The 26996-nt window shown below is 45.2% G+C and overlaps 1 protein-coding gene across 44 annotated transcripts in view; it reads right to left on the bottom strand.

Annotated features, from left to right (window-relative positions):
* The window catches only part of MAP4K4 (mitogen-activated protein kinase kinase kinase kinase 4), a 182838-nt gene extending 161333 nt beyond the window's left edge, over positions 1-21505 (bottom strand). For 20 of the 44 annotated variants that reach the window (XM_062209967.1, XM_062209976.1, XM_062209998.1 and 17 more), the window contains exons 1-2: positions 21340-21503; positions 20940-21005 (exon numbers count right to left, since the gene is read on the bottom strand). In XM_062209967.1, coding sequence (XP_062065951.1) covers positions 20940-21005; positions 21340-21396 — 123 coding nt within the window. In that variant the 5' untranslated portion in view covers positions 21397-21503. Of the gene's footprint in view, positions 1-20939; positions 21051-21339 lie in introns of those variants that run through there. The other 24 variants (XM_062209986.1, XM_062210010.1, XM_062209988.1 and 21 more) reach the window with 5 other exon arrangements.
* Between the last annotated feature and the right edge of the window lie 5491 nt (positions 21506-26996).

Raw genomic sequence — 26996 nt, 5'->3', positions numbered from 1 at the left:
GAATGAGGGCCACACAACCCCTCACTGCTCAGCTGGAAGCTAATTTTCCTAAATATCCTGTGATTCTCAGAAAAATTTAATTCCAACCAAAAGTTAACGTCTTCTCCCAAGATCACTGGCTTTCATGTACAGATATACAAGACACACTTTACACTCTAAGCCCAAAAAAGCCACCCTAACAGCTCTGAATTTTAAAAATTACTGATTAATTCAAGCCAGAGTTTGTTCTTTTCCCTACACCTAAAGAAATTATTAACAGTTATTCTAGGAGCCTTAACCTCAAATCCTGAAAAGTCATCTTCAAACTTTACCTCCAGATACAGAAACAGCAGAGACAATCCAGTTAGTCTACCTCTAGTGATATCTCATTTCCCCTTCATCATCAACACTCGTGGGAAGCAGATAAACTTGATTTACTATCCTAAACAGCCAGTGAGAGGCAGAGCTGCACACTCAAAGTTGGGTATGCATGCTGCCTCCTGCCAACTCCATTTCTTGTCAGCTAAGAACAGCCATATGTGACCAAAACACAAGCACCTAAAACCAAGGCACCCATCTTGCTGTTATCACGCTATCTAAATTAACAGCTGAAAAAACCCTAACTGCTAGCTGCAAAACAGGGTAAACACTGAAATTAATGGTAATTAGACTCCTGTGTAAAATGAAAGTATTTTCAAAGGTCAGCATCGTAGCCCACCTAATACCCCAAACACAGAATTTTCCACAATATCCAAAACCTCTTTAATATTCTGTGATGGAGAATGAATGAAAGGAGAGAAAATTAGGAGCTATAACAGTACTTAATAAGTCTGACAACACTTGTCTTACACCAGGCAGCTACCAGTTAACTGCAAGTGTTGTCAGCTGCCTGAGGAGTCCAAGGAAACCCAGCAGAAAAGCTACCATGCTGAGTACAGTCCCAATACAAACCAATGACCTGCAAAATCACGAGAAAAAAAACAAAATGATGCTTGCATTAAGCCAGGAAGCTGGTGTGGGGGCGAAAAAAGCTCGGTGCAAGAGGAAAGGAAGCAGAGGCTAACTGGAATAGCCAGTTAACACCACCTATTTTTTTTTTTAATTAATTTATTTAATTATTTGAAAGTCAAAGTTACAGCAAGAGAGATCTTACTCCCTCTCCTCCGAGTGTAGCAACAGGTGGGGCTGGGCCAGCTGAAGCAAGGAGCCAGGAGTTTCTTCCTGGTCTCTCACATGGGCAGCAGAGGCTCAAGCACCTGGGCCACCTTCTGCAGCTTTTCCCAGGCCATTAGCAGGGAGCTGGATGGGAAATGGAGCAGCCAAGACACAACATTGCAGGTGGTGGCTTTTCCCACTTTGCCACACCAGCCTCCCATCTGTCTTTTGAAATCCCACGGAAATACCGAATGGATTTGATTTTTGCCAATTCTGTATCTCTCTCATCCAAACAGTATCTGTAGTACTTTTGGGTTGAATGAATCTGCTATATATGTGATCAGAAGACCCTAATGGACTTTCAAATATATCACTTGAGAACTCATCAGTGTTTTAGAGCTAAGTTATTTTCTGTGTCTTTAGTATGACAGAAACTTGAAGCCCAGAATTATGATTATACTTAGACATGAAACCTTTAAAGAGGTGATTGGGCAAAAGTGGGGTCATTGGGCTGGCGCCGCGGCTCAACAGCTAGTCCTCCACCTTGCGACGCCGGCACACCGGGTTCTAGTCCCGGTCAGGGCACCGGATTCTGTCCCGCTTGCCCCTCTTCCAGGCCAGCTCTCTGCTGTGGCCAGGGAGTGCAGTGAAGGATGGCCCAAGTGCTTGGGCCCTGCACCCGCATGGGAGACCAGGAGGAAGCACCTGGCTCCTGCCATCGGATCAGCGCGGTGCGGCAGCCATTGGAGGGTGAACCAATGGCAAAAGGAAGACCTTTCTCTCTCTCTCTCACTGTCCACTCTGCCTGTCGGGGAAAAAAAAAAAAATAGCACTGAATCTCCCTGCTTTCAACAAATACTAAAAAAAAAAAATTAAAAAAAAAAAAAAAGTGGGGTCATTAAGCTGGGCTCTGAAGCAACCTGACTGGGGACCTTGTAGAAAAGAAAACAGGGGCCAGTATTGTGTTGTAGTAGGTAAAGCCGCCACATGTGGCACTGGCATCCCACATGGGCACAGATTCACGTCCCAGATGCTGCACTTCCCATCCAGCTCCTTGCTAATGGCCTTGGAAAGCAGCAGAAGACGGCCCAGGTAGTTGGGCCCCTGAACCCACGTGGGAGACCCAGAAGAAGCTCCTGTCTTCAGCCTGGCCCAGCTCTGACTGTTGCGGCCATTTGGGAATGAACCAGCAGATGAAAGATCTCTCTCTCTCTCTCTCTCTCTCTCTCTCTCTCTGCCTTACAAATAAATTAATTAAAAAAAGAGAGAGATAAAACATCAGGAACACACTGCACAGAGGAAATGCCATGTGAGGATACACAGAGGACACAATCATCTGCAAGCAAAGGAGAAGCCACAAGAAAAACCAAAAACCATTAACTTGATCTTTGACCTCCAGCCTCTGGATCTGCCAGAAAGCCAATTTCTGTTGTTAAGTCCCCTAGGCTGTGACATTTTGTCACAGCAGCTGGAGCAGACTGGCGCAGGTATGGGGTTCACAACTGTTCGTGTTCTTAAAACTTCCTATTTCCACCATGTTCTCTGAATGGTGAAACATTAGAGGCATTACTAGAAGAGATGTTGGCGGCAAGGAGGAGAGGAGACTACGTAACCAGGGCTGTGGCCTCACGCCTGTGAAGGAAGAGTTCTGCATCCTCCGGAACACACCTCAGAGCCACTCCCTCAGCAGAGTACGAAGGAGATGACTCCCAGCCTCCTGCCTGCCCTTACAGTTAATGAGCCTGCACAGAAATAAATACATCGCTCAAATGAACTCCGCAAATGATTTAGAAAGGAATTTTTAATTCCTATTTTTATTCAAGGCTGGTTGATACTAGTGTGGAACTTTATATGAAGGATGGCTTTCTCATCATTTTTGAGAAAGGGGAAGACAGAGCTCTTATGATCACTTATATGTAACATAGCTGTAGACCAAATTCCTCACATTTGTAGAAGGCAGGATTTTCCTGCCTTTTTGTTCGAAGAACCTCTTTTGAAATACAAGATCGTTGTTTCTTAAATATAAATGTCACTTTGAGATGGCATAATTTTCCGAGTTAAAGTTCATTACTCAATAGAGGTTTCTTCACAAATAAAGGAAATTCTTTTTAGCCAAAACCTTTCTTCCCTATAACTCAGTCTTAACAGGTTGCTTGGGTGAAATCTGTGATCTTGGTAGTTCCTCTTTTGCTAATATTTATAATCAGGCAGCTGAAAAACTTAAATAAGAGGCCAGCATGGTGGTGCTACGGATAAAGCTGCCATCTGAGATGTCAGCATCCCATGTGGGTGTCAGTTCCAGTCCCAGCTGCTCCACTTCCAATCCCGCTTCCTGCGAATGCATCTGGAAAAGCAGAAGATGCCCAAGTACTTAGGCTCCTGCCACCTGCGTGGGAGACCTAGATGGAGTTCCAGGCTTTCAGCTTTGGCCTGGCCTAGCCCTGGATGTTGTAGAAATTTGGAGGGATGTGTATGAGTGTGTGTCTCTCTCTCTGCAACTCTTTCAAATAAATCTTTATAAAAAGAGAGAAAACTAGGTTTTGAGTACAAAAATTGTAATTCTAAAACTGAACGTGAAAACGCTTGATTGTTTAGCAGCGGTGTCACAACACCAGACTTCCCAAGTGCCTCAGTCACCACTATTCCTGGAAGCAAACCTCACGCCCAATCCAGAGCACCACCCATACTCTATGAGTGAGGTTCTAAGACAAAGATAGCAAACAACCTGCTCCTGTTATACCACCACCCAATTTCAAGACTAAAACTAAAATGGAAAGGCCCTTGGGTATTTGTTTTACGCAGGGTCAGATGACATTAACACTCTTTTCATTTATCATTGTCAAACTGGAACACTGAGATGGCAACATACATTTTTCTTCTTAGATGAAATATTTTACTTTTTTTTTTTTTTTTTTGACAGGCAGAGTGGACAGTGAGAGAGAGAGACAGAGAGAAAGGTCTTCCTTTTGCCGTTGGTTCACCCTCCAATGGCCGCTGCGGTTGGCGCACTGCGGTTGGCGCACCGCGCTGATCCGATGGCAGGAGCCAGGTACTTCTCCTGGTCTCCCATGGGGTGCAGGGCCCAAGCACTTGGGCCATCCTCCACTGCACTCCCGGGCCACAGCAGAGAGCTGGCCTGGAAGAGGGGCAACCGGGACAGGATCGGTGCCCCGACCGGGACTAGAACCCGGTGTGCCGGCGCCGCAAGGCGGAGGATTAGCCTAGTGAGCCGCGGCGCCGGCCCGAAATATTTTACTCTTTAGAAAGTTTTTGGTTTAACAGAATTACTTCATTAATTGACTCTTGAATTTTTTAGTGTTCCAAAGCCATAGGCTTCAACTTTCCCTAAACAAACTTCTCTATACTTTGTGATATGGTGAGTATATTATCTATTCTAGAATAGATTTTTAACAGTGAAAATTTTACAATGAACTATAAAATAATCTAAGTAGAGTTATTTTGCATCTATGTATCTTGGTTTGGTTCCCTTTTTCAAAGCTTTTCATTTTTCCTCTTCTATGTTACGTGCTCTTTAACTTACAGGGTCACTAAAATTCTGCAAGAATCACAGACATTATTATGACTTATTACTTGATGCCTTTGCAGGGGAGAGAGGTTTGGAATCTCTCTAGATGCTTCCTCACAAGTACGCGAGTGTCTACATCAGAACTTCAAAACGCTCATGGAAACTGGAACTAAAAGACAATGCAAATTTCCCAGGAATTCTCTGAAGCTCCTTCATATATGTAATGTTTGATGTATAAATAGACATTAGCCTGCAAAACAGTAAATATTTTAATTGTGAAAGGAGTTAAGTCCAATTCATAAAGCTTTTCATAACTACAAAAGATTTTTGGGGCAGGCATTTGGCACAGTGCTTAAATCACCACTTGGGATGCCCATGTCCATATCGGCATGCCTGGTTCAAGTCCCTGCTCTTCTGCTTTGGATCTAGTTTTCTGCTACTCAAGTGCATGGTTCAGGTATTTGGATCTCTGTAACCCACTTGGAATTCCAGGCTCCTGGCTTTGGTCTGGCCCAGCCACAGCTACTATGGGCATTTGAGATGTGAACCAGCAGATCAAGATCAATCTCTCCCCTCTCCTTCTGATTTTAGATTGTTTTAAAAAATTTCTTTAAAAATACATATTAAGGTCAGTCATTAGGATACAGAATAGCAAAATGAACTGATTTTTTTTTTTTTTTTGCAAAGTTGGAAGATCTACACTTCCTAATCTCAAAACTTACTACTACCTACTTAAAGTAATCAGAACAGTTTGATACTGGCAAAGAGTAGACACGGAGATCAACAGAATAAAATTAAGAGGGTAGGTGTCATGGCACAGCAGGCTAAGCCACTGCTTGCTTAAGGTGCCAGCATTCCATGTAAGAAGGCTGGTTTCAAGTCCTGGATGTTCCAGTTCTAATGAAGCTTCATGCTAATGTGCTTAGGAAAACAAGGGAAGATGGATGATCCAAGCATGTGGGCCCTGCCACCCACGTGGAAGACCAGAGTCCTCCTGGTCTCAGGAAAAAAAGTTTGTGAAGAAATGGAACTAAAAGGCAAGTTTATTTGGAGGTAAAAGAAAAAAAAATCAAATCCATGCAGTTTTTTTAAATAATTTTTCATGTTTGGAGATCCTTCATATGAATGGATTTCTTTTTTTTTTTTTTTTTTTTTTGACAGGCAGAGTGGACAGTGAGAGAGAGACAGAGAGAAAGGTTTTCCTTTTGCCATTGGTTCACCCTCCAATGGCCACCGCGGCCGGCGCACCGCGCTGATCCGAAGCCAGGAGCCAGGTGCTTCTCTTGGTTTCCCATGGGGTGCAGGGCCCAAGCATAACGTGGGCCATCCTCCACTGCACTCCCAGGCCACAGCAGAGAGCTGGCCTGGAAGAGGGGCAACCGGGACAGAATCCGGCGCCCTGGCCGGGACTAGAATCCAGTGTGCCGGCGCCACAAGGCAGAGGATTAGCCTATTGAGCCATGGCGCCGGCCATGAATGGATTTCAATATTTCCATTTGTCATAAACATTTTGAAATACCCTCATATACTCAACGTAGTCGATACAAAAATTTGCATAAAAATGTTCACAGCAGCATTATTCCTAATACTCCAAAAAGTGGAAACAACCCATTTGTCCATCAATTGATGAATGCTTAAAAGGTACTATACCATACAATGCCACAGTATTTGGCAATACAAAGAAATAAAGTGGGCCAGCCCTGTGGCGCAGCAGGTAAAGCCACTGCCTGCAGTGCTGGCATCCCATATGGGCACTGGTTCAAGTTCCAGCTGCTCCATTTCTGATCCAGCTTTCTGCTACAGCCTAGGAAAGCAGTAAGATGGCCCAAGTCCTTGGGCCCTGCACCCATGTGGGAGACATGGAAGAAGCTCCTGGCTCCTAGCTTCAGATCAGCACAACTCCAGCCATTGCTACCATCTGGGGAGTGAACCAGTGGATAGAAGACCTCTCTATCTCTGCCTCTCCTCCTCTTGCTGTGTAATTCTGACCGTCAAATAAATAAATAAATCTTATTTTTTTAAAAAAGTACTGATACATAACATAACATAGACACACCTCTATGCTCTGTTAAATATGTGTCCACAACAGGTAAATCTATGACAGGAAGTAAATGAGTGGTAGCCTAGAGCTTGGGTGGGGAAAGGGCAGGACTGGGGAGTTTACTCTGGGGGTGATGGAAGTGTTATAACATTGCATCTACGGTTATACAACTCTGAATATACTAACATGTATTCAACTATACAATGTAAATGGGTGAACAGTGTGATGTGTGAATTACATCTCAATAAACTTGATTTTTTAAAAAATGGCTCTTTTTTAGCCTAAAGCTGTCTTCTTCTGGGTCTCCAATGCCCCACTCAGAAATGGGAGAGAACTGTTCAGTTCCTCCTGTGGCTGGCGTCTCATAGTTAATGAATGGCTGAACAAAGAGATGGATGAAGCAGCACTGGACTCCGACTTCTGGCCAAGAGGGACTTATCCTTCCACCAGAAACAACCAAAACAAAGGCACACAAAATTTACACAACAGTGATTTACAAGAACCTACACAGCAAGCAACAAAGCACAATGATCCCTGAGAGATGGAAAATGTGTGAGCTAAATCATACAACTGTCTGAACGTACTCCCTTTACAGAGCTTCTGAGTTACGTCATAGGGAGAAGAAACCCAAGCAGAGCCCAGCAGACTCCCTTAGCTGAGAAGGAGCAAAGGTCTAGTAGACCAACGAGGCTAGAGAGAAGAGCAGCACACAAGAACTCCAGAGCTCTGTAGAGGGGCCCCCAGGGACTCAGGCAAGCACTGATCAGCACATGCATATAAGGAAACTACTCAATGCTGAAGATTAAAAAGCAAACTTTAAAAGGACTGGGAGGAACAGTGTTGGTTTTCCAGAGATGGGAATGGTGTCTGTTCCCACCAGACAGACTGGAAAAATGAACAACCCACAGGAAATCTAGTGGAGTACAGATGCTCCACAACATACAGTCTTACAATGAGGTTACACACGGAAAAATCCACCATAAATTGAAAATACTGTAAAAGCTGAGATATGAGTGTCATAAGATGCATTTTTTAAAGAGATTTATTCATTTATTTGAAAGGCAGAGTTACAGAGAAGCAGCGAGCGAGCAAGTGCGTGCTGGGCCAATCCTAAGCCAGGAGCCAGGAACTTCCTCTGGGTCTCCCACATGAATCCAGGGTCCCAAGCACTTGAGTCATCTTCTACTGCATTCCAGGCCATAGCAGGGCACTGGATAGGAAGTGGAGCAGGTGTGACTCCAACTGCCGCCCATATGGGATGATGGCACTATAGGAGGCAGATGTACCTGCTACACCACAGCAATGGTCCCATGAGATGCATTTAATACACTTAGCCCACCAAACATCATAGCTGTAGAGTATCAGTTATCTCCCCTTGTGATGGCAAGGCTGACTGGGAGCTGTGCCTTGCAGTTTAGCACCAGGGAAGAATATCACTCACATTGTATATCACTATCCCAGGAAAAGATAAGAATTCAAAATACTGTTCCAAGTGAATGTGCACTGCTGTCATACCATCATGAAGTCAAAAAATCACATCATAAATTGGGGACCATCTGTACTCAGGGTCATCTCGTCTGAGCAGTGGGGAAAAATTAGCAGTAAGCAAACCACTGCTCCAGACTCACATAACAGAACCATAAAAATGAGACACAAAAGGATCAATTTTTTTTTTTTTTTTTGACAGGCAGAGTGGACAGTGAGAGAGAGAGGCAGAGAGAAAGGTCTTCCTTCACCTTGGTTCACCCTCCAATGGCCGGCGCATCGCAGTGATCCGAAGCCAGGAACCAGGTGCTTCTCCTGGTCTCCCATGTGGGTGCACGGCCCAAGCACTTGGGCCATCCTCCACTGCACTCCCGGGCCACAGCAGAGAGCTGACCTGGAAGAGGGGCAACCGGGACAGAACCTGGCGCCCCATCCGGGACTAGAATCCGGTGTGCCGGCGCCACAAGGCGGAGGATTAGCCTACTGAGCCGCAGCGCCGGCCGGATCAAATTATTTTTATGTAACCAAACCCCCAGAAGAAAGCTTTAGAAATAGAAAAATATCCAGCACCAAATCAGGTAAAATTCATAATGCCTGGCATTCACTCAAAGATTGCCAGACAGGGAAATAGAACCAATAATGAGAATAATCTACCAAAATGACCAAAAAGTGACATAAGTCTTACAATTATAAACAAGGACATTAAAACAGTTATTATAACTACTACATTCCATATGTTCAAAAGGTTAGTAGAGACCTGAAAAATATTTTAAAAACCAAATCAAGTTTCTAGATATTAAAAAGTAAATGCATACCTGAGATGAAAATACTGGGTTTGATTACTGGTAGAGTTGACACCGAAGATGCAAAAGTTAAGTCTATGTGAACACAGAGCAATATTTCAGAACAGAGTCTCAAAAGAATTTTCAAAAAGAAAAGGGTGCATCAGCAAGTTAAAGGCAAGGCCCAAGACACATGTATTGGGAGTCACCAAGCCTAGGAAGAGGTAAGGGAGGCAATAATAGTAATTGCATAAAAATTATTACAGATTTGACCCACAGATCCAAGTTAACATGCACAAGAAACAAAGAAATGTAAACCAAGACACAGTATAATCAAACTGCTAAAAACCAGGGCTGAAGGAAAAACCTTACCATCAGCCAAAAAGTATTGACATACACATAAGACACAGGGAGAAAGTAAGGATGGCAGTAGATTCCTCAGTGTGTAAGAGCCACTATGTTACATCTCTGAAACACTGAAAGACAAATGCCTGCCTACCTAGAAATCTCTACCACGAAAATATCTTTCAACCATGAGAGGAAACAAAAACGTTTTCAAACATATAAAACCTGAATTTACCACCAGCAGACTAGTATTACAGAAAACGTTGAAGTCCAACAAGCAAATGATACCAAATAGAAATAGGGGTCTACACCAGAAACACAGAGCACTGAAAACCGTAAACGCAGGACAAGTATTTTTTTCCTTCCTTTTTGATTCTTTTTAAAAGCAGTTGACTGTTCAAACAAATACATGTGGGGATTTATAATTTATATAAAAATATAAAATGTATGCCAAGAATACTACAAAGTCAGTAGTAGAAATGGAAAGATACTATTTTAAGGTTCCCATACATGATAACATCATTTGAAGGTAAACTGTGATGGGTTAAAAATGTGTTCTACAAATCCTAAACAAACCTATAAAATAAACTGAAGATTTGGCCAATCAGCCAGTAAAGAAGACAAAATGGAGTGATTTTTTAAAATCCAAAAGAAGGCAGAAAAGGAGGAGGGGGGAAGAGGCAAAATACCAATAAGCATTAGGTCTTCAGCAGACAGAACCAGAATAAAATGAAACAGAAAACAAAGAACTAACATCCTATGTAAAACTTAGCATTTTAAATCACTTTTTTCATGTAAGAATAATATATCTTCAGTTAGCTAAGTTGCAAAGTAACAAAATATCTAATTCAATCTCAGAGTTGAAAACTGACAAAGCCCTTATTTAAATAAAACAGAACAAAATGAAGTTCACACACTTGTAACTAAAAAGTCATCTTCTCCACTTGATATTTCACTTGATATTAATTTTTTAGAAATCCACAAACCGGCCAGCGCCGCGGCTCAACAGGCTAATCCTCCGCCTGCGGCACTGGCACACCGGGTTCTAGTCCCGGTCGCTCCTCTTCTAGTCCAGCTCTCTGCTGTGGCCCGGGAGTGCAGTGGAGGATGGCTCATCCACATTACCAAAAAAAAATAATTTGAATGGTCTTCAAAAAATTCATGGAGAAGACATACTATTGAAAAGGTATGCATGAATTTTAAAAATCTTTTGCACAAAAATTAGTTACCTTTTAATTTCATTTGTTCACAACTTTTTAAGGTACATGCATACAAAGCAATTGAAGAAAAGAAATTCATTTTCAGGGGCCAGCACTTGGCGCAGCAGGTTAACACCCTGGCCTGAAGCGCCAGCATCCCATTTGGGTACCATCCCATTTGGCTGCTCCACTTCCGATCCAGCTCTCTGCTACGGCCTGGGAAAGCAGAAGAAGATGGCCCAAGTCCTTGGGCCCCTGCACCCTCATGGGAGACCTGGAGGAAGCTCCTGGCTTCAGACTGGCACAGCTCCAGCCGTTGTGGCCAACTGGGGAGTGAACCAGTGGATGGAAGACCTCTCCCTCTCTCTCTCTGCCTCTCCTCTCTGTGTAACTCTTTCAAATAAATAAATATTTTTTAAAAAAAGAAATTCATTTTCTTAATTACTTCCCTATATAACCGAAACTACAGGCACTTATTAAAAACTATCTGAATATCACAAACCTGTAGACCACTGTTACAAAGTCGCTTCTGGCCAGTTGCTAAACACAAGTCTCCTCCGCTGAGCAGAGCACGGCCCACCTTCAGGACGTCCCCTCACCAGACACTGCTCACAGGACACTGAGGTCTGATGAGGGCCGTCCACCGCCCACTTCTGATGGGGGTGCTCAGGGTGCTTCTTAACTCACAGTGAACACCAAACAGCACCAGAGGCTGCAGGAAAGCCTCCCAGGGGCCAGCTGGCCCAAGCAAACTGAACGGAGGCAGTCAATTATCATAATCAATGACACGCCCCTCCTATCTTTATTCAACCCCTCCTATTTTGTATTAGCCAAGATGATGAGTCACTGGCTCAACTGCACAAGGAGAAGGGAGAACGTTCACTGCTCAACACTCACTGGCGTCACGAGCTTCAATGCGCATACCACCACGTTCAGTTGATCAGATTGGCTTGGCCGTCATGTCAGACACTACCCAGGGCCTCTGCTCTTCCCCCATCTGCAGTATACTCTCTTGAACTGTGCATCTTCTGTCTTGAGCTTTAGGCTGAATGCTATGGAAGGACACCAGCTGATAGCCTTTCTCTTTCTTTGTCACCAATCAGCAGGCCTCCCACGGGATCCAGTACATATTATACACACATGAAGTACTTGAGTAATAAACGAAAGAGAAATCTTGCCCAGCAGCACAGACTCAAAATACGTGCAGACAGCAAAACAAAACAAAACATACAAGCCCTCAAAATCACTAATGAGGAAAGATCTGAACATCCACGTATTTTTTTCTGGAATCAAGGCAGGGAGAAACAAGAATAGATGAGAAAATATGCACATGAAGAGGAAGAACTGAAATGTTCTAGCATGCCAAGTTCAAGCAAGAGAGGTACTAGCCACATCCTAGCAAGTGAATGAATATATCCTATCAGTAGTACATCAACTGAACATATAGCCTCAACCTACAGCAATATTATCTAACTTTGGATCCCCAGTAAATCATTTATCACTTTGATGCACACCCCTAACTCAGATAAGCAGTCCTAGACTTGATATCTCAAAACTGAATAATCATAAAACTACACAGCAATTACATAAAGAAAGTCTCAGCAACACTGATGGGGGATAGGACCCAGCAGGCAACAGTACTCTTGTCAGTGTAAGAGTTTCCGGAAAGCTCGCAAGTACAAGAATTTTCAAAAAGTACCTGAGTATTTGATCTCAATGCATTAAGTCCCCAAGAAAAGATATTATAAAACAACTTTAGAATTAAAAAAATGCTCTGAAGGTACAAATTAAGATAAGTAATCTTATTGTCCCATATAACATAGCAAATCATTTATTTAACTTGAGACATATTCCTCTGACCAAAGATAACAGATGTTGTTTTGTTTTGTTTTGTTTTTAAATCCTTGGGCTTCATTAGCTCCTGCTAGAGACAAAGGAAACCTCCAGTCTTCAGCTTCAGAGACAAAAGCCTGGTTATCATACAATGGAATACCCCCAAAAGTGGTGAGAAAGTAAAACCAGTTTTGTCTCATTCCTGATACCAGTGACTTCACAGACAATGAGTACTTTGTCTTCACGGTGATAAGAGAAACTGTATTGGTGTTTAAAAACATCACAGAGATGACTAACACTAAGAGTGGGGAAGGTAAGGGTTTCGGGAGGCAGAACCTCCACCTGCCTTTCCCTCATCCAGTCACACAGGCTCACCAGAACCAAAACCCAGGCACATAAATTCCCTCACCTTTCTCCTCTCCGTAAGTGCAGTTCCATCAGACAGCTCTTCTGAACAAGTCTGGGATGCCAGGCAAAAATACTTCCTGAATATCTTATTCACAATAGCCAAAAACCGGAAACAACTTCAATGTCCCTCAACTGGTGGGCAGACAAAATGTGGTGTATATCCATATGCTGGAGTAATATTCAGGACCAAAGCACCACACTTCTACATGGATGAGCCTCAAAAACATGCACAAAGAACCTAGATCCATGGGTGCACAATCAGAAACTGAAGGTAGTGACGCCCCAGGTGAGAGGACAGGAAGCAAAGTGGGTCCTGCAAAGACTTAACACCTTTACACCCCACATACCTTTTCCAATCAGGACACTGGAGCGTGTACTTCAGAGAAGAGAAGGTAGTAAGCCGAGCAGGCAGCTGTGCTACCCAGGAAAACAGGGGTTTCTCGCACAACAGACATGCACCAGATCCAGGGGCAACCCTTCCAGCCCAACTCTGAGGAAAACTTGAAATCAGTGAGTTATCTTCTGAATTGAGCTTTAACAAAAGTTGGCAAGCTTTTCATGTTGTCTTTTAGGGAATTTGAGAGGGAAAGAAATGAGACACACAGAAAACTAAGCAAATGACAAAGTGAAGCAAAGTGAGGGGAAGGAATATTGTTTACAAAAGGACATGCAATCATATTCAACTGGCTGGCTAACAGATACATGGTATTTACACAGCCATGATAACAAACACCTATCATCTTAGCCCCAAATTATGATGTATTTATCTATTTAGGGAGAGGGCAAGGGTAGGAGCCAAGCAGTCAACTACTGAACCATCACCAACTCTAACTGGAACTACTGCTACAGGAAGTCAATAAATGTACAAAGCTGATTAACTAAAGAAATAGCCACAAACACACACTATAGAAAGAGGCAGTAATACCAGACACAGCAGCTAAGAGCATGTAAATACTTATGGACGCCTCTGGGAGACAGGATACCTCCGTTTTGATAGGAGAACTACAGTTATCGCTTGATTCTAACTATGTGCATTCATAAGCTTAAGTCTGTTAAGGCCTTATTTACCACATAAGTAAAATACATGTTTTTTTTTAAAGAGGGCCTTCTTTTAATTATTTAAAGCTGATAGGATAACTTATCTATATGAAGCCATACCTGAGACAGCTACAATGCCCACTGTCAAAGGCACTTGGCAATTAAGCACAAAGCATTAAGCACACATGTTCTGGCTCCCTACTTCTCAACGCTGGGGATCAAATTGTGGGGCACAGACAAGAGCCCACAATTCTCCAGCTTGGTAACCATCGCTTATTAACAGCCCTCCTCATAATAATCTATCCTGGCAGTTCAATACTCAGCAAGATTATTCGGAGAGGGAAAGTGAGCTTGCAAAAACTCTTAGTTCAATCTAAGAGGGTAACATTGTATCTGCTGATTATGGCACTACAAAATGCAGTCTGCTGTGGTGTACGGCTATTTTTTTCATTTCTCCCTTGTTTTTACTGTACTTTACTGTATAGAGAAGCCCTAATGAGGCTGAGCCATCTAGGCTTCCAAAGAGCACCCTGCAGGGTGTGCTTTGGGTCTGAATGCAAGTGCTCGGGGCACAGGTGAAGATGCAAATAACATAGCATTTACAGTTGATGTCACTTATTTGGCACTTTGCTCCTCCACCTCTATCCCACCTGTCTCTCCTGAGAGCAAGTACATCTACCACCTGCTTCACTCACAGGTGTGACTCAACACTCAGAACAGGACTCAGCAAGTCAGGTAACAGTGGCACGAAACCAGCTTATTCTACAGCTCATCACGCTTCTTGACTTTGTGTGGTCTCCCCAGTTTAGTTCTAAGTCCCTTACAATGCCACTTGGATACCAAAGTATCCAAGGTCCCTTTTTTTTTTTTTTTTAAAACAGAAAGACCTAAAACTTCCCAAACTTTTCTGAAATTCTTACAAGGAAAAGTACCTACCAACTCATTGCCTCCCATCCCATCACTTTAATTCACTGCTTCTTTGCAGGCTTTGGGATGTAACTAATCAGCCAAAAAAAATAGCCTTTCTTCTGAATAATGCCAGCTGGGTTCAACACCCAGCTCCAGCTCCGGCTCCCGACTCCAGCTTCCTGCCAATACAGATGGCAGCAGTAATGACCCAAATAACTGCCAACAAGCGGGAGACCTGGATTCAGCTCTCAGCTTCAGCCCAGGCCAGTTCCCAGGCCAGTTGCAGGCATTTGGGGAGTGACTCCACAGATGGGAGAGCCTTTTCTTTTTCTTTCTTTACCTCTCTCTCTCCCCTCCCACGTCCTCCCTCCCTCCCCCTAATTAACAAATCTTTTAAATTAATTAATTCAAATAAAACTTAAGAACATACTGTTGCCACACTGGCCACTGGCAATAAATACATTATCCTTAGTGCCTCCGTTTTCTTTCTAGCCATCCTTCCATATGTCCAAAAAATTTACCAAGACTCAATTCGCTCTAAGAGCAAAATAACTGTCAACCAAATCTTCTAGAAGTTAAATAAGTATTTGAGAATCATGACCCCCTGATAAGTGATTGCTTCAAATTAAATATTAAAAACATTATATTATCTTTAACATTGGTATCTCAGAATAGCATTGGAAGAAACACAATGATTTGGCGAAAAACCTATTTGTAGTAATGTTCCAGGTACATACTTGCAAACATTCTATATGATGAACCACAATCTACTATGTACCTATCTATTTGTGATTCAGTTTTTAAAACACTGACTCAATTGAGACCAGCATTGTGGAATAACAGAAAAAGCTGCCTATGATGCCAGTATCCCACATGGGTGCCAGTTCGTGTCCCGGCTGTTCCACTTCCAATCCAGCTCCCTGATAATGGCCTGGCCCAAATTCCCAGCCACCTACCTGGGAGACCCCAACAAAGCTCTTGGTTGGCTTTGGGCCGGCTCAGCCCTGGTCTTTGCTGCCATCTGCTAAATGACTGGGAAGATGGCAGCACTGATACTAATGAGAAGCGCAGCCACCATAAACTTGACCCAGCTGAGATGAGGGAAGCACCTGAAGCCACAAGGGTGGTCTTGGCTCCAGCAGCTGCTCACAACCAGCTGGGCTCGTGCTTACTAACAAAGCAAAGCAGCAAAAGCAAAGGCCATGTGTAAAACCTGTAGTCAGAGCACCGAGCTCTAAGGCAAAATGTGCTTAGGTTATGGTCTCTTTAGTTCTCTGGGAACTCCTCCAGTGATTCTGCTTTAGCTTAGCACACCTCTTCAGGGCAGCATGGCTTCCAAAGTAGGGTCTACTATTTCAAAGAAGGTCTCTCTGGACTTCAAGGCTCAATCTGCACCAAAATACTGTCAAACGGTATCCAATACTGTCTGGAGAGTAGTTCTGGGTGTCAATGTTGGTTAAGAAAAAAGGCAAAATACAAGTTTGCAGATGTACAAATGGTTTACATATTTATTACAAAGTTTCAAGTAATACAGTAAAAAAGCCCATGTCAGCAGGATTTTGTTTGGTGGTTGCTTTTTTCTGGAAAACTTTCAATGTTCCAGATTTAATGCAGCCTTTGGAAGTTTGGGGTTGATATTCTTTGAGAGCGACACACCATGACTTGCTCAACAGGGCTAGCTTCCTCCCATCTTACCCAAGCCCGGGAGCCTTTCCAGCATGAGGGAAATGTCTCAGGACAAGTCCAAACATGCCACTCAGGGCAAATCAGCTGTTACACCCTCCTCCCGATGGAAACGCCTAATTCTGCAGAATCTGTGTTGCTGCACTGGAAACTTGTACCTCCAATTAAGAACAGGAGATGCTACACTTAGAAGATAACATTTAGAGAGCCTTTCAGAAAGGTTTAAGTGCTTGCTCCGAAATGACAGACTAATGTCTTCAGAGGTCAGACAATTTACATCTCTGACAACTTACAGTAACTCTGGCACTTTCAAGTGTAAATATCAAGGCTCCTCCTATGTGGTGGAGAAAGACTACCCATTTAAAGGGACATACGAAAACCTGCTAAGAAGCAGTGAATTCAGCAAGTTAAACACAGCAGAGAGCAATGCCCCACCTGTCAGTCTGAGCCTCTCCTCTCTACCACCTCGGCCACTACCCTGATGCAGTCTTCGCCCCCTGTCTCTGGGCTACTGCCCAAGGCCAGCCACCTACCTGCTCCTTCCCAAAACATCACCTGACCAGGATCCCCAGTCCTACTCCCAGGGATCCCCAATCCCAACAAAACTTTCCAGTCAGCTCCCCAATGTGTACCTAAGGATGTGCTTTTGCTCCACTCCAACACAAGTAACCCCTCCGTGAGATGCCCACTGCTTCCTAACCCTCTTGCCGCTTCCAAAGGTCACTCCCCTACTGCACACACGTCTTCTCCCTGTTCTTCAATAAAAGAGGGTACACTGATAGCACAGTGCCTAATGGCTGGCCAGCATGCAGCGTTGGCTCCCTTACCATTGATGTCTTGGGGTTTCCAGCACTGCCTCCCAGGTCTACACGGACTTTCTTCGAGGGAGGGGGGGAGGGACAGCAGCTCTCTGGGTCTATCACCCCTCCTCAGCGCTCCCTTCAGACTTTTCACCTGCTGGGTTCTGGACTCCCTGACCTTCCCGTTCCAGTCCCCCTATGACCACCCCACCTTCAATCCTGCTGGACACAGCACTTGCTTCGCAGGCTGGCAGTCTCCCATTCAAGACAGTCTGACGCACCTGCCATCACATGTTCACAAAATACTAAACAGCACTGGCCACCCAAGGGGAGAAAAAGGATCAAATAAATATTAAAAAAATGTAAATCCAAAATAGCGTGGAACAAAGCTGATGTTTTGCTGGTTTTAATTCTCCACATTATCTCTGCCTTCACTGATGAAAATAATTAAAATTCACAATTTATTCAGTCTGAGCAATCAGTAAGCAGACACACATAGTACTATATTCTTTAGTAAATATAGATTATTCTGAATGTAATCTTGTGAACAAAATTCACAATTTTTTAAAATTTTCATTTATGTATATCCTTCTCTGAGCAAAAGCCCAAGGCTAGAAATATTTTTCTGTAAACAGAATATACCCTGTTGTTCAACTCCTCTTTTTAAGTTATATCGTGTTCAGCTACAGCACATCATTCACCATCTCTGTCAGAAACAAAAAATTAGAAGGTATCTCTCCATAAATGTCATTTTCACAGAACATATCAAAACTAGGAAAACTCCCTTCTTCAACTCATCTACTTCAGATAAACACAGTCCTCAAAACAAGCAACAACCATCACTAAAAAACTGGAAATCCACATAAAAAAGTGAATAATAGAAAATAAAGCACTGAAACAAATTAGGACTACAGGTGTTTCACCTGAAATTACTTTAAAAAACAAAAGACAAAGCTTGTTTTACAAATAACTAGTCACCAATATTTTCCAACCTCTGATGCTATTCACACTAAATATTTACCAGCAATAAACTAGAGTGATGATAATCTAATCCCAAAGACACCATAAGCAAATCACGCCAACAAAAAACCCTAAACTCCTGTTTGTAATAATGGCAAATGATTCTAAATACTATACATTTAATAAAGAAAACAGAGGGGCTGGAGCCATTGCATAGTGGGTAAAGTCGCCACCTGCAGTGCCAACAACCCACATGGGCACCGGTTCCAGCTCTCTGCTATGGCCTGGGAAAGCAGTAGAAGATGGCCCAAGTCCTTGGGCCCCTGCACCCACATGGGAGACCTGGTAGAAGCTCCTGGCTTCGTATTGGCACAGCTCTGGCCTTTGCTGCCATCTGGGGAGTGAACCAGCAGATGGAAGACCTCTCTTTTCTCTCTCTCTCTGCCTCTCCTTCTCTCTGTGTAACTCTGACTTTCAAATAAATAAATAAATCTTTAATAAAAAAAAAGTTGCTTTCTCCACTATTTTTATCTCTCCTAAGATTAAGGTTTGCAGTACAGTTCCTAAACACTGAAGAACTTCTTGTGATATGAAGAAAGTAATCAGGAAAATGTTAACACTGGTGATGTGAGGACGACACTGTGATTGCGTAAAAAACAGAAAAAAAAAAAAAAAAAAAAGAAACATCCTGAAGTATTTATAAATGAAATTGTATCTGGAGTTTAAGATAAAAGAGAGGAAGAAATATAGATGAAACAAGATTAGTCATGTGCTGATTACTTAAACTGAGCTTTCTCTTTTTCTCTTCATGTATGTTTGAAAATTCCCATAATGATTAAAAAAAAAAAAAAAGTAACCACTTGAGAGCAAAATCTCAGACACTTCTTCGTTCTGGACTGCACGCAACTTCTGCACAGATTTCTTCATCCTTGGGTTTGCATAATTAGAGAATTTCTCCTCAGCTGCACAGACTTTGTAGTCTGAGAGCTGTGTCACTGCCAGTATCCCAAATACTTCTCAAATGCAGGGCTCAGCAAATCTGCTTCAAGAGCTTGCGGGAGGGGGGATGGAACCCAAAAGGAAACGGGGGGAGGAGGTAAAAACTTAACGGTGAACCTGCCCGAACTGTTAAAAGCCCACCTCTTAAAATAATATGCACCCTGGTATCACTCTTTTCTTATGGTCTGAGAACTACTATGGCGCCCTCAAAGACTGCTCTGCTCTTAACACCCATGCTGACCAACCAAGATACAAACAAGTCAACGGCCGTGTAACCAGGTCAAAACCAAGCTCTGGCTAACTCACTTGGAAGACTACACTCACCACTTAAGATCTGGCCAGAAAAACTGGGTTAGAAAAAAACCGCCTGGTGCTTAAACAAACACGGGGGCTGGGAAGAACATCTCTTAAGCCAGTAACCAGCCACTCAGTGAGTTGCAACACAATCTTTTCCAAATTTTTCCAAAGCCTTCCAAATTCAGTTGAGCCCAACAGTTTAACAGGGCTCGTTTTCAAATTCAAAAATCTGGCCGGGGGCCCCAACAGTTCACCAACAACACACAGGCGAATTCACTAGAGATCACCTAAGAAAACCGACTCAACTTCAGACTACAGGCCAGGGGGAGCTGGGGCCGGGGACAGGCGTTCAAGGGGTGGATAAGCCCTATTCAGAAAGCAGGAGACAGACAAAAGGATCCACACTTATTAGGCCCAAGAAAATGTCTACAGTCAGCTCCCAACACTCCCCCCACCCCCAGTTTTCAATGAAACAATGACAATTCTTCATGGTGAACCACAAAGGGCTGTTTCACAAGATTTTTTTTTTTTTTTTCCCTAGCCCAACCTTGCACCCAACTGCAGATCACTTTGAGAAAAGGATTCGTCAACAAGAATCCAATCCAGCCTGGGAGAATGCATTCCCAAAGCCTGTACCTCCATTACCTACAGGTCTTTCATCACCTCTACAACGTGCACTGGATAAAAAGAACAACTCTGCGAGTCAACCAGATGTCAGCTACTCAGGGAACACTCAACAGTCCCCAGATTCCTTGATTTCTTTTACAGGGTTGGGGGGGCAGGGGGATAGTTAACATTTTTTAAAAAAAGAGAAAAGACCTGGGATGGGTGTGAATACAGAGCATCCTGGCTCGCCCTCATCGCTGTTTCAATTATACAGCTGTCAAACAGGTTATTCCTGGAATTCAGATTTTATAATCCCCACACAGGAATTCTTCTGCTCCTATTGCCCAAACACACACTCCTCGCTGCTTCTCCAAAAATATGGGTCCGTCAGTGGTGGGTCCGACAGGCAGAGTTAGAAAACAGTCCCAGGTAACACCAAACGCCCCACCTCGGGCACCTGGCAAGCCCTCAAACAAGGACGGCCGGTGACAATGTTCAGGAAGGCGCTGGCGCGGGTTTAGGATCATCGTAGGCGAGGCCTGCCCATCCTGAATTTTTAATCCACGCACAAACTCAAAGGCCACATTTGGAAATGAAAAGAAAAAAAAAAAATCCAGGTTGTCTTATTTAAAAAAAAAAAAAATCCGTTTCCATTTTACTTAAGAAAAAGTGCATGCCTAAGAGTGTAGCTTATTTCCTTATCTCAAAGCCAGGAAATGAGGTCCTGTAAGGCCACTGTGACCATCACACTGGGTGTTCAGAAACAGAGGGGCTGCAAGGAGAGAGCCTTTTCCCAACTTTGGCCAAGCGGCGTGGCCTCCAGTCAGCAGAGCATTCGTCCCCAACCAGAAGTTTCAACGCGCCCGGGCGAACAAAGAGGCGCCCCGCACCGACCTTATAGACTTGTCCGTAGGTGCCATTTCCAACCACTTCCACCAGCTCAAAAATCCCAGCAGGGTCCTGGGGAGGAAGGAGGGCAGCGGTTATCATTTAAAGGAGGCCCCGCAAAGGAATAAACACAGCGGGGCAGAGGGAGAGGAAGGGCGGTGACAAAAGAGGTGGGTTTCGCCCCGTGCGGTGCCCCCCACCCACCCAGCGCCCCCAGGGCCGCGCGGCGGCCGGGGTGCCGGGGGGTCGCGCCCCGGACCCCCCCACCGGCCGAGCGAGGCAGACAAAGGGGCCGCCGCGCCCGCGGCTCTGCCCGCGGGGGCGCCCGAGGGCCCGGCCGGCCAGGGCGCGGCCCCCGCTGCCCGCTGCCCGCGCGTCCGCCCGCCCGCCCGCGGGGCCCACTCACCCGCAGGGAGGAGAGGTCGATGTCCACCAGACTTTTTGCAGGAGAGTCGTTCGCCATTTTCCCTTTTTGCCACCGCAAAGCAAATAATACCAATCAATGTGCCTGGCGCTCCGTGTCGCTCAGCCGCGGGGCCACGCGCGCGGCAGCCGGGCCGGCCCGGGACTCCTCCCCGCCGCGGGGGCCGGCGGCGGCGGCGGGACTCGGCCGCGGTCTCCGGCCGCCCGGGGCCGCGCGGAGAGCGGGCGGGCGGAGCGTGCGCGGGCGGCGGCGGCGGCCGCCTCACACCATGGCGCGGGCCGGCCCGTCAGGCCCCGCTCCGGGCGTCGCCCGCCGCCTCAGGCCCCGGCGCCCGCGCCCCGCGCCGCGCGCCTCGAGGCCGGGCCCGGAGCGAGGGGCCGCGGCGCCGCCGAGCGTGGAGCGAGCGAGGGAGCGAGCGAGCGCGAGGCAGCGAGACAAAGATAACCCGGGAGGCGGAGGCGGGCGGGGAGGCGGGGAGGGCGGGGGCGGCGGCGGCGGCGCGGGAGGAGGGGAAACGGGACACCGAAAATATATTCTGAGGAGAGAGAAAACAGCTCCCCCTTTCCTTCTCCGGCAGGAAAAACGGGCGGAAACGCACTCACGCCCCGAAGCCCCGGCGGGGAGGCGCGGGGCGTGAATATTCATCAGGGGTGGGGCCCGAACAATGGCCGGGCCGGCGAGCGGCGCGGGCCGCGGCCCGGACCCGGCGCCCTGGGTGGGGCCGCCGCGCCCGAACCCGCTCCGGGCTCCGGAAAATGGCAGCAGAGGGGATGAAGCGGGGCTGGGGGCGCGCTCAGGGTGCGGGCGGGCACCGCCTCCGCCTGGCGCAGGGACCGCGACCCCTCGGCTGGGAGGCGGCGCACCCGCGCGTGTCTCCCGGGGAGAGGGCGTGTCCGCCGCGCCCGGGCTCTCCGGGGCCCAGATCTCGCCGCGTGGACCCCGGCCGAGGCGCGACCTCGCTCGGCCCTGGTCCCGCGTCTCCCCGTCCCCACCCCCGCGCCTCCTCCAGGGCGTCAACCTCGAGACCCTGGTTTCCGGTTTCCCCACACTCTTTTTCTCTTCCTTTCTCTCCTTTTCCAGGCTCGGTGGTAGTTACCGCATTGGCTGGGCATCGCTGGGCTGCGCCGACAGATCCCAAACAGCTCCTCTAATTGCCTGGTGCATGCGTTCCGTGGGTGAGCACCCTGGGGCTGCAAGTACCAACCCGTGTTTTCTACCTGGAGAGCACTCACGATCAACAAACAGGCTTCTTCCCGCGGCCTCGGAAGCTTGGGGGGACTCAGGCAGTTTAATCCGGTTTCATCAACAGTCGTTTATATCACAGCCCTGCACCAGACAAAAAAAAACGTTCAACAGCTCCCTGTGAACCTGACAGCTGGTGATCTCGAATATAAGTTCATCAGAATCGCTGATTATGGAAGCACTGATTGGGCCTGCGGTTGTGCTGTGCCAGGGCTACATTTTGAGGCAGCTGCCTCCCCGGGTTGGAAATCCAAGCATTTTATAATTGGGCATCACCATCATTACTGTTATCTATAGTCTTAGGCACATACGATTCCTGGTGGGGAGCCGGGTGCTTTGTGCTGAGTGCTGGATTTGCAGTATCCAGTTTACAGCCCTGGGGTAGCGGTAGCGATCCTGTTTAGGTAATTAAATCAACATACTAAAAGATCAGAAATGTACCCACCTTCCTTAGAAGCACAGCCCGCAACTTGAGCAAGGATTCACACCAGGTCAAGCCAACTCCCAAAACTCAAGGCTGAGCCAAGTTAGTCTGCTCTACCCAAAATATGTTTAGCGTTCTCCTGTTTCCCAGCAGTTTCATTCCCCAAATTTTTGGCTATGAGAGTCCCCTTGGCAATCAAAAATGTATTCAGGGATCCCTGGTATCCATTGATTAGGAAAACCATGATAACCAAAGTGTTCCCCTGGACATATTGATGCTAGAAATGACTGTGTCTCTTAGCTGTCAACAGCAATGGCACTATGAGTGCAAGTTAAATAATTTACTCAGAGAACTGGATTGGTGCACTCTCAGACCATATTACTATTAATAATATTTTAATACTATTCATTATTAATAGCCGTTAACACATATTGGGCCGAGACAATGTACTAAGAGGACCACATGTATTATCTCATTATGCTGCATTTGGGTAACCCCAAATGCTACTCTTATTTTTCCCACTTTATGCATTAGAAAACCAACATCTAAAGATGTGGAGTCACTTAGTCTTTGTGCCCAGTTGGACTTGATGCAGAAATTCCAAGCGCCGCTATGCAAGCCCAGCAACCTTTCACAGGCTGAGCCCTAAGCCCATGACGTTGAGGCCCACCTCAGCACACCGCCTTCCTCTCTGCCTATCCAAATTCCCTCTGTACCTGAAGCCCAAGTCAGAACCTTCTTTTCCTTTTGCAGCCTTTCTGCAGGACTCACGCCCTCCCAAGCTGCCATTTCCTGGCAAACCACTGGAATAGTTATTTCCCCATTGTCAAGTCAGTATGCACTGTTGAACGGCCTTCCAAGTGAAGACTGGCTTAGTCATGGCCGTGGGTATCAGGAAGAGCAGCACGCCTTGCTCTCTGACAGAGGGCATAGGACAGTTTCATAATCAGCTATAGTACAAAGCAATGGACTGTGTATGGCAGCAGGATGCAAGGAGCGCTTAACAGATCTGCTAGCAAATATGCCGGATTCGGGACAAGACTTAACCAGGCTTGAACCCTCCTGTATTATTTATTAGTTGTGTAACCTTGTACGTGTTGCTTAATCTCCGAGCCTCCATTTCCTCTTCTGTACACGGATGAAGACAGGAGATAAGAACAACAAATGGAAGAGAGTCCCGGCCAGGGCAGTGGAGCTGGCGACAGGAAATGCAGGTACATTCTCTAAGACTTGTCATCCAAAGGGATGTCAGATGGCAATGTAGATAAGTGATTAAAAGATTTGTTTATGATTCAGAGTCTTGTTCATGCAGGGGAGGATGTTGTCATGAACAGAGGGAAAGATGGGAGTTTCTGAGTGGTAGTGACAGGAAGGTTTGGACCAATTCAGTTTCAAGTAACGATTCCACCTGGCTTGCACATGTCCGTCTTCTCACTGTGTTGGATGCGTGAAATCGAAGGCTCTGCCAAGAGCAGGTTAAGCTAGACCTGCTAGCTAAGGAGATAGCAGACTTTTTTTTTTTTTAATTCTTCATTTGATATTTGTGTCCTCATTCTGTGCAGCCAAGTCCCAGGCAGTGACCAGAGCAGTGGGCCTCAGACATTTAACGTATCGCAGCTGAACTGGAATCATGAGTTTGACTATGGTGTATCTGATCCTGGTCAATATGTATCAAAGCCCCCATTGAAGATGAGGCTCAATCATAATTAAGTTTATCCCTTTAAAAATGAATGAATCTCAAGGTTCCATTAGGGATACTGCAAGCTTGCCAGTCTTATTGATTCGCAGTTCTCAATTATAGTGATTCTAGCCTCAAAACCTTATAATATGCTTTTTATAATAAAAGACTAAGGACATAACAAGAAGCTATGAGCTATAAATCTATGTGTTTATGACAGAATTTGAGGCCTTACTTTTTTTTTTTTTTTTCAAGATTCATTTATTCAAAAGGCAGAGAGAGAAGCGGAGAAAGAAAGAGAGAGAGATCTTCCATCTGTTAATTCACTCCCCCTAAGTGCTCACAATAGCTATGGGTAAGTCAGACAGAAGCCAGGAACCAGGAACTCCATCTGGGTTTCACACAGTCATGGCAGGAGCCCAAGCATATGGGCCATGGTCTCCTGCCTCCCAGGTACATTAGCAGGAAGCTGGATCAGAAGAATAGCTGAAGCACTCCAGCATGGGGTATAGGCATCCCAAGAGGCAGCTTGATCCACTAAACACAATGTCCACCCATTTTATTATTAATTTATTATTTATTTGAAAAAGGGAGAGACAGATCTTCCACCTGCTGATTCACTCCCCAAATGCCCACCACAGCAGGGACTGAGCCAAGCTGAAGCCAGGAGCTCAGAACTCAGGCTAGGTCCCCACATGGGTGGCAGGGACCCAATTACTTGATCCGTCACCTGCTGTCTGCCTGCCAGGATGTGCATTGGCAGGAAGCTGCCGTCAGAAATGGAGCTGGGGGGCCGGTGCTGTGGCGTAGCGGGTAAAGCTGCCGCCTGCAGTGCCGGCATCCCATATGGGCACCAGTTTAAGACTTGGCTGCTCCACTCCCAGTCCAGCTCTCTGCTATGGCTTGGGAAAACAGTGGAACATGACCCAACTCCTTGGGCCCCTACACCTGCGTGTCTCCCTCCCCCTCTGCTTCTCCCACTCTGTAACTCTGCCTTTCAAATAAATTAATGAAGAAGAAGAAGAAGAAGAAGAAGAAGAAGAAGAAGAAGAAGAAGAAGAAGAAGAAGAAGAAGAAGAAGAAGAAGAAGAAGAAGAAGAAGAAGAAGAAGAAGAAGAAGAAGAAGAAGAAGAAGAAAGAAGAAGAAGAAGAAGAAGAAGGAAGAAGAAAGAAGAAGAAGAAGAAGGAAGAAGAAAGAAGAAAGAAGAAGAAAGAAGAAGAAGAAGAAAGAAGAAGAAGAAGAAAGAAGAAGAAGAAGAAAGAAGAAGAAGAAGAAAGAAGAAGAAGAAGAAAGAAGAAGAAGAAGAAAGAAGAAGAAGAAGAAAGAAGAAGAAGAAGAAAGAAGAAGAAGAAGAAAGAAGAAGAAGAAGAAAGAAGAAGAAGAAGAAAGAAGAAGAAGAAGAAAGAAGAAGAAGAAGAAAGAAGAAGAAGAAGAAAGAAGAAGAAGAAGAAAGAAGAAGAAGAAGAAGAAGGAAGAAGAAGAAGAAGAAAGAAGAAGAAGAAAGAAGAAGAAGAAAGAGAAGAAGAAGAAGAAGAAGAAGAAGAAGAAGAAAGAAGAAGAAGAAGAAGAAAGAAAGAAGAAGAAGAAGAAGAAGAAGAAGAAGAAGAAGAAGAAGAAGAAGAAGAAGAAGAAGAAAGAAGAAGAAGAAGAAAGAAGAAGAAGAAGAAGAAGAAGAAGAAGAAGAAAGAAGAAGAAGATGAAGAAAGAAGAAGAAGAAGATGAAGAAAGAAGAAGAAGAAAGAAGAAGAAGAAGAAGAAGAGTGGAACATGAATTCAGGTTCTCCAATATGGGACAGAGTCATTCCAAGAAGCATCTTAATTGCTACACCAAAAGCCATCCCCCTTTCTTGCTGTTGTAGTGAACATCATTATAATCTTCACCTTCCTTTCCCTACCTGTGTCCTGTGTTATGTGGCCAACCAGCTTAGAAAAGGTAGGCAAAACCAGCTCAAGAGCCACGACTGCCGTGGCTCACCTCGATTTGTTCTTATTCTGCCACAAACAGCTCCTAGAGGTTATCTGGGAGCAGAGGAGTGGGCAGGAGTTGGAGGAAGGGAAGAATTAGACAAGAAGTGTGCCTGGAAGGTGCAAAGGCCTTACAGCTCCTGGAAACACAGCTCAGTGTCTTCCAAAAACAAGGACTGCTTATTATCATGGAATTGCTTCTTTCGTTGCACTAGAATGTATCACTATTAGCTGCTTGGGTTATTTTTTAAAAATATTTTGGTTTAGAACTCCTTATGGAGAAGTGCTATACACACGTGATCTTGGACCCACAGACTAGCTCTTCAGTT

The sequence above is a fragment of the Lepus europaeus genome, chromosome 13, assembly GCF_033115175.1.
Source record: "Lepus europaeus isolate LE1 chromosome 13, mLepTim1.pri, whole genome shotgun sequence".
NCBI classification, from domain to species: Eukaryota; Metazoa; Chordata; class Mammalia; order Lagomorpha; family Leporidae; genus Lepus; species Lepus europaeus.
The sequence above is the reverse complement of the archived record's forward strand: the minus strand, read 5'-3'. Positions and strand labels throughout refer to the sequence as shown.